Source organism: Colobus angolensis, unplaced genomic scaffold (assembly GCF_000951035.1).
Source record: "Colobus angolensis palliatus isolate OR3802 unplaced genomic scaffold, Cang.pa_1.0 Scaffold26, whole genome shotgun sequence".
Classification (NCBI taxonomy): domain Eukaryota; kingdom Metazoa; phylum Chordata; class Mammalia; order Primates; family Cercopithecidae; genus Colobus; species Colobus angolensis.
Window position 1 is genome coordinate 2665721 of NW_012115821.1, and position 8158 is coordinate 2673878.

An 8158-nucleotide genomic window follows, 5' to 3' on the forward strand; every position below is an offset into this window, starting at 1 on the left:
GCCTCCCAAAGTGCTGGGATTACAGGCATCAGCCACTGGTGTCTGGCCACTCTGTAGTTTTAAATAATTTTTTAAAACAATATCCTCTTGGGCATTGAAGTTATTTCCACCCCTTTTGCTATTTCAAATGATGCCATAGTGAGTGATTTCATATACAAATTATTTCTCACATGTGCAAGTTTGCCTTGATATACTCCTGGAAATGGAAATGCTGGTTCAGAAGAAAGTGCTTTCACAGTTTTGAAAGAAATTGCTGAGTTGGTCTCATTACGAGTTGTAACAGGTTGTGCTCCTACCATCAGTGTGTGAGAGCAACGATTTCCCCACAGCTTTGCCAACACTGTATGTTGCTGAACTTTTCTGACTTTCTGTTGAATCCTTTTTGTTTGCTTTGCTCTCACAGAGGTCAGCAGAACTGGCTACAGTTAGATCACCGAGTTCTTGACCATGATTTGCCCAAGAAACCAGGCCCAACCATTTTGCACTTTGCTGTGAGGTATGTATCCACAGACCCAGTTAGCATCCCTCTTTTTTTGCTGTTATTTTTGGTTTTCATGTGTGTTTTCTTTTCTGTTTTTTACATTTCTGGTGATTAGAGATAGCAAATAAAAAGAGAAGAGACCTATCAAAACATTATCATTTGAAAGAGATTCTCTACTGTCTTGGTCTGAGGACCAAGTTACCATAGATACTGTAGAGCTGTTTTCTTTGAAGATGAAGGATAGAGTCACCTTCCTTTATTCCTCCAAGCCTCTTAGAGTAATTTAAAGCTGAAAAACATGGGTAATATATTTTAATACATAAGCCTGTTTCTCACTCAACATATTTTTAAGATTCTTATTATTTGAAATATGACAAATATTTGCTATTACATTTTATGTAGCAATAATGTTTTCTACAGACTTGGAAATAATTGAATTTTATACAATTTGATGCCTTAATTTGAATAGAGCATAAAATACAAACAAATGCTTATGGAAATAATTAACAGTACAGGGACCTGAATTCCATTCACATGCACAGAGACTGCTGAAAATAATGCAGAGTCCTTGACTTGTTCTCTGAGGTCTGCTTGGGCAAGTCACTTAACTGTATTCTGAAATGGATGCATTCAACTAGATCAGTAATTTGTCAAATCCATCTCATGATAGAACTATTTTTTTTTTAGTTCACAATCTAAAATTTAAAAAAAAAAATGTTATAAGATGTAATACCGGCCGGGCACAGTGGCTCATGACTGTAATTCCAGCACCTTGGGAGGCTGGGCAGGTGGATCACTTGAGGTTAGGAGTTTGAGACCAGCCTGGCCAACATGGCGAAACCCCATCTCTACTAAAAATACAAAACAAAATTAGCTGAGGTGGTATGCTCCTGTAATCCCAGCTACTCATGAGGCTGAAGTATAAGGATCGCTTGAACCCGGAGGCAGAGGTTGCAGTGAGCCAAGATCGCACCACTGCACTCCAGGGTGGGCAACAGTGAGACTCCATCTCATAAACAAAACAAAACAAAACAAAACAAAACAAAACAAAACAAAAACAAGAAGTAATACCTATGTTTCTCTACCTAGCTTGAGGTGAAATCATTACTGATTGAGCTGAAAGCCTTTCTTATGTGCTGATCCCCCTCCCCACTATCCTAAGTTTGATGAAAAATTTTATGATAAATTTTGTTCTGTTGGTACGAAGTTAAAAATGATAAAATGAAGTAAGGTGGTAGGTTTCTTATAAATCTAGTTTCTTCTCATAAAGCTAGATGAACCTGAAAAATTGTCCTGTATTCTGAGAATATGTTAATTTTTGTTTGTTTGTTTGAGACAGGATCTCACTCTCCAAGCTGGAGTACAGTAGTACAATCTTGACTCACTACAACCTCGGCCTCCCGGGCTCAAACAATCAGCCTTTCAAGTAGCTAGAACTATAGCCACGTACCACCACACCCAGCTAATTTTTTGTATTTTTTGTAGAGATGAGGTTTTGCCGTGTTGTCCAGGCTGGCCTTAAACTTCTGGGCTCGAGCATTCACCTGCCTCAGCCTCCCAAAGTGCTGAGATTACAGGCGTGAGCCACCATGCCTGATAATGTTCATTTTTGGAAGATGAAAATGTACTTCGCTTTATGCCATGAAGGTGTAGGTTTCATCTTTTTTTGGGGTGGGGGGCTTTTTTACTGATTACCTGGCAACATTCTGTCACATTTTACAAATACTTTTAATTTTAATTGAGTCTGTTCCATGAAATTCAAAAGTATGAGAATATGACAGAATACATTTTTAAAGAGATCTTTTTTGGCCAGGCACAGTGGCTCATGCCTGTAATCCCAACACTTTGGGAGGCTGAGGTGGGAGAATCACTTGAGTCCAGGAATTTGAGACCAGCATGGGCAACATAATGAGATCCCATCTCTCCGAACTTTTTTAAATTAGCTGGGTGTGGAGGTGGGTACCTGTGGTCCTAGCTACTCAGGAGGCTGAGGTGGGAGGATCGCTTGAGCCCAGGTCAAGGCTGCAGTGAGCCTTGATCATGCCACTGCACTTCAGCCTGAGTGACAGAGACCCTGTCTCAGAACAAAACGGAAAGTCCCTTTTTGTATGAATCAGTGGGGACTGTGGAGAGTTGCTGCACCATACTCAACAAATGAAGTGTTAGCTACCTCCAATTTCTTTCTTGCTTTTGGGTCTGAAATCTGGTTTAGAATATAATTTCTTTAATTGAATTGGAGTAACAACAACAAGAAGTAATTTAATTGCCAGAAGTAGTTATATTTTTAAAACCCAGGAAGGAGGCAGCATAGTAGTGATTTGTCCAGGAGCATAGCTGGTATGGAAAAGTACACAGAAATCCTAAAGAAAAAGAATACTGAGTTTCCAGAAAAGAGGGTGACATGAATGCTTGTGTCCATGGCAATGGAAAAAAAAAAAAAACAGAACTAGTAGGCAAGAGGTTAAACAGCATATTAGTACTTAAGCAGGAGTCAGAATAGCAAAGTTTTAATCTTGTGTAGGGAAAATGGCCCAACATAAATAAAATATACTTTTTCAGAGAGAATTATATTATCACTATAAACATTTCAAATTATATGAATGAAATGAAAAGTAAAAATTACTCTTCACCACCTCCAACCTTCCCCTCTACCCCCAAGTTTCCCCCCTTCTTAGAAAAATAGGGTAAGTCGTTTGATGAATTAATTTCTTTTTTCTTTGCAACTTGAAGATCTTTCCTTGGGTATATAAAAATCTATTTATTTAAGCGTTAAGGCTATTTCTAGTTGTTATTAAAATTTAGGTTACAGCTGGCCAGGCGTGGTGCCTCATACCTGTAATCCCAGTACTTTGGGAGGCCGAGGTGGGCAGATCACTTGAGGTCAGGAGTACGAGACCAGCCTAGCTAACATGGGGAAACCCCATCTCTACTAAAAATACAAAAAATTGGCCAGGCTTGGTGGTGGGCACCTGTAATCCCAGCTACTCCAGAGACTGAGGCAGGAGAATAGGTTGAACCCAGGAGGCGGAGGTTGCAGTGAGCCAAGATCGTCACCAAAAAAAAAAAAAAAAAGACAAAATAGGTTGCACCTAACATCCTTGCCTTTCATCTTTTGTGCACATGGTATAGTGTTTCTGTAGTGTCATCTACTCAATGAAAAGCATTATGTCTTCAGAAAATCTAACAAGTACCATCTAGGTAGTAACCAGATTTGTGTAGATTCTTTGACAGCTAATATCTGGTCTGTTTGGGGTCACAGAATACCAAAGGAGTAAACCCTATCTCCCTTTCTGTACAGTCATTCATAAGGCACTCTATCTTCTCCAAGCAGGTTCTTGAAATTCCAGAGTGACCTGCTGCTTGTTCATGAGTTTCAGCACTTACTTGAGTGTTATCTCAAGAGTGTCCCATAATCACTTCGCATTACTTTCCCTTAACTACTTGCATGTTTAAAACCCTTATCAAGTTTTTAATTATTCACTTAGTTCTTCCTCCCAACAGTATAGTGAGATCATAATAGTCTTTTGTTATTATTCCAATTAAGTAGTTGTTTTTACTCCAGTTTAATTAAGGAAATGATAAAGGAAAAGCACACGCCAAAGAATTTCGTAAACTGACCGAGGTCACTGTGGAATGTAGCTGGTTCTGTGGAGGTCTTGCAAATGGGGTTGTTTTGTGCTCCAGTGAAGTGAGTTGCTCCTCAGAGGGTCTCTAGCCTCCTATTTGGAGAAAACAGAACTATTGGTAATACTTCTATCCCAGTAGACACCATCAACAAATCTCCAGGTTGCCTGTTTGACTGAAGAATAGACAGCCAAAGATAGCATTTGGTTCTGTCTTGATGTTCGCTCATTTTAGGAGCCTCTGGAAGTGCAGGGGACCTCTTTTGAGATTGGGATCCTCACATCTTGGGTCAGCACAGTACTGCTGCATGCACTGGAACATGGAGCACAGAAGCCTCTCATTCATGGACACTGAGGTGTGTGGTCACCAAGTAGTTAATGCACAATGAAAAAGAAGTCCCTTCAGTGATAGCATAAAGTATGTGTACCGCTGTTATTTTCAACGCAAACAATTAGAAGTCCTAATGTCAACAATGAAGATAGGTTCAGTAGGTTATGGTGGCACTTTTATAGTAAGCAATGAATCACTTTAACAAGAGATTAGATGAAAAAGTACATTGCAATTCAGAGCTTCTCCAGAAGGAGAGGCAGGGCATATCTGAATCATCTTGGGAAATTTTTCAAACTACACGTTACTCCCCTCCAACTCCACATTCCTGGCCCAGATTCTGATATAGTGCCATGGAGGAGGGAGGGGTGCATTGTCGAGCCCTCTCTCCACCCCTCCTCTTATAAATCATTACTTTAATAAGTCAGTGTTATCAGGGATGTTGTCATGTATCTCATCGCTCATGCATCTTAGGAGAAAAGATACATTATATCTGAAAAAGATAGGAAATGAGTGTCCTTCTGTAAAAGAAAGATTACTATTTATGCCATGGGAAGTTCAAGTGATCATACTGAGGTTTTTTGAAGTTGGTATGTTTTATAAACATATATAGATCTATAAATACTGAGAAAATTCCTGGAAGGAGCTACACCAAGCTGTGAAGAAACATTTCTTCCTTCATTCATTCATTATGTGTTAGAGTTTTGCTACGTTGTGCTCTGCCCCATTCTAGGTCTGAGGACCCAATAGTGAAGAAGGCAAAAATCTCTACCATCACAGTCTGCATACACATAAACAAATGCATTCATTATATAATAACAGTTTGTCCATTCATCTGATAAATAGTTGCTGATTTCCTGCTACGTGCCTGGCCCTATACTAGGTGCTGGAAATCTAGCAGTGGTAGAAGAAAATGACAAAAATCCTGCAGCCATAAAGCATACAGCCTAATGGAAAGAGACTGACACTAAGTAAAGTAAACCTGCAAAGCATCTTATGTGAGGGGTTATGGAGGAAGTTCCATTAGGGAGGAGGAAAAGGGAATGTTAGCAAAGCCGGGGCTGCAATTCTAAATACAGTGGTCAGGGAAGGCCTCCCAAAGAAGTTGGCATTGAGCAAAGGCATACAGGAGATGAGACAAGGACCCAGGACCCAGGCCCATTTCTGGGGAAGTTTCTTCCAGGCCAGGGGAACAGCAGGTGCACAGACAGGTTGGCAAGAGCATGCCTGGTGTGTACCAGCCCCTGGAAGGAAGTCATGTATCTGGAGAGAACCTACAAAAGGGAAATGAGTAGGAGTTGGCATGGGGTTGGCCTGTAGGGCATTGGGGCCTATAGGTTTTGAGCTTGAGAGCATAACCAATTTCCATTTTAAACAGACTCACTCTGGCTGCTGGGTAGAGGACAGACTGGAATGGGGCAGGAGGGCACAGCAAGACCAGTTAGGAAACTGTTGCAATGGTCCAGGCCAGAGGTGAGTGGGATGGACCAGACTGAGTCTCACTCCACATTCACCGGAGATGGTACAAGTTGGTCATGAGAACTGAAGAGCAAGCAGAGGATACAAAATGATTTTGCAAAACATTATGCAAATGTAAGGAATTTTTTTATTGTAGCATTTATGAGAAAGAAAAATTCCATGAGATCTTGCTCTCAAGAAGTTTTCTCTCTACCAAGATGTAGCATAAACTCTGCAGCAGGCCCTAGGCTATTTGACAAGTATTGTCTCATTTACTCCTGAGCCTAAACCCTGAGGTACTACAGATTTGAAGGGTTAATAAATATCTGGTTTATATTCCCCAGGATAGAGGGAGCAGCTCAGAAACATGTGCTGCTTCTGCACAGAGAAAAGAAAATATGTAAAGCGAAAGCATGTAGTATTCCCTTTATGACTTCAAGATTAAACCTTTGTCTTCTTTTTTCCAGTTATAAAATCTCAAAGAGGTGTGCTAAATATGTGTGTGACCTCTGTGTGTATAGACGCACCATAATTTATTTAGGTACCATAATTTATTTAACCAGTTCTCTATTTCCATAGGAGTCTAAACTCTACCAGGTTTCTGGGGGACTTCCCCAGGCTGGGGGTTGTTATCTGGTTGCCATAAATTATATTCCACAAACATATGGGCCTCTTGGTAATGCAGCCCAGATGTGAATATTTGAAAGGCTTGACAGTGAGGAGCAAGCAAGCATTTAACTAGGAGTGCAGGGCCTTGGCGTGACCTCACTGGAAAAGCTCATATTCCTTCAGAGGAGGGCAACCTGAGGTGGCTCAGGCCGGTACCACCTTGTTCCAGTCAAAGCCAGAATCTTGGCTTCTTTCATCCCCCTTATTATTTGTTTTGTTTTTCATTTCTATTGGTCTTCCCTCTTCTTCTCCCTTCTTTTCCTCCTCCTCTTTCCAAGTCACTTTTGCTGGGTCCTAGGACTGCATGTGTCCACTCAGTGGTACCCTAAAGCGTTGTCTGCCACTCTTAGGGCTGAGAAGAACTCACTTTCCTACTGTAGTAGGAAACCCGGAGGCAGACTGCTCCCTCTGGGTGAAAATTGCTGCAAACATGAAGCCCTTGAATTCAAGACTGCTGACTGCCTTCCCATCACTCCTGGCCTGGTCGTTAGATCTTTAGAAAGAGTTTAACTCAAGGAACATCATGACTACAACCCATGAGTCCTCATCATTCCACCAGAATTTTTTAAAGAGAGCCAAATACACGTGGCACATAAAGACAGACTGTAGTAAAGAGGGAGACTTATTGACATGGAAAGATGCTCCCAATATATTCTAGGTGAAAGAAGTGGACCACAAAACGTCCATGCAATATGATAACACTCTATGTAAAATATTGTATAAAACATCTGTACAGATGGAAACTAAGTTGAAGATGTTAACAATAGTTAATCTGTAGGTAGGATGATTGTAGGGACGATTTGTATTTTCTTCTTTTTCGCTCATCTGTGTTTTTTCCTACAATGAACATATTACTTGAGCAAATGTTTTAAATGCAATTATGAAAAGTGATAAGAGGAAGAAAGGATAAAATGTTTGTGACCAGATAAGCACGCGTTTGTTTAAAGCCATCAGAGGGTAGGTGATTTACAATAACAAGAGGACTGGAAAGTTCATCTTTTCATGGAGGAATGTGATTTAAAGGCCGAGAGAAACAACTGATTCTTCCTACTTAGGCTGAGCTGAGGCTACTTGAGGGAGGTGTGCAAGTTAGCCAGAGGTCTTTGCCCATCTACCGCACTCCCATCTGAATGCACAATACCCCAGACCGTGGGAAATACAAAGGCCAGTTGCCTCAGTATCACCCATGACCCCTAACTGGCCCAGCCTATTCTGAACTTCCAGGCAGGCGGTTAATGGACTTCATCTTCGAGGATCCAACATCCTCATCACAGAAGAGTTCAAGAAAGACACAGAATCCTCTGAAGCACATGCTCGATCATGATTTCAGTTTCTTACAGGATTCTATTTCTTGGTGTATTCCCTGGGCAAGCATCAGAAATTATTTTTAGAAATCTGCTCACTCCCCTCTCAAACCTTTCAGTCCTATCTTTTGGTGGGTGTGCCTGTGTTTCCACAGTTTTAAGAAACAGATGGGCCATGAATACTTAAAGGATATATGTGTTTGTCTGTGTGTGTGTGTGTGTGTGTGTGTGTGTGTGTGTGTGTGTCTCAGGACAATGAAGAGGCAACATCAAAAGTAAAGAAATTGGCCGGGCG

The 8158-nt window shown here is 40.9% G+C and overlaps 1 protein-coding gene across 1 annotated transcript in view; it reads left to right on the forward strand.

Moving 5' to 3' along the window:
- The window catches only part of FRMD4B (FERM domain containing 4B), a 228034-nt gene that overhangs the window by 80830 nt on the left and 139046 nt on the right, over positions 1-8158 (forward strand). The window contains 1 exon segment of the mRNA XM_011947154.1: positions 404-496. Coding sequence (XP_011802544.1) covers positions 404-496 — 93 coding nt within the window.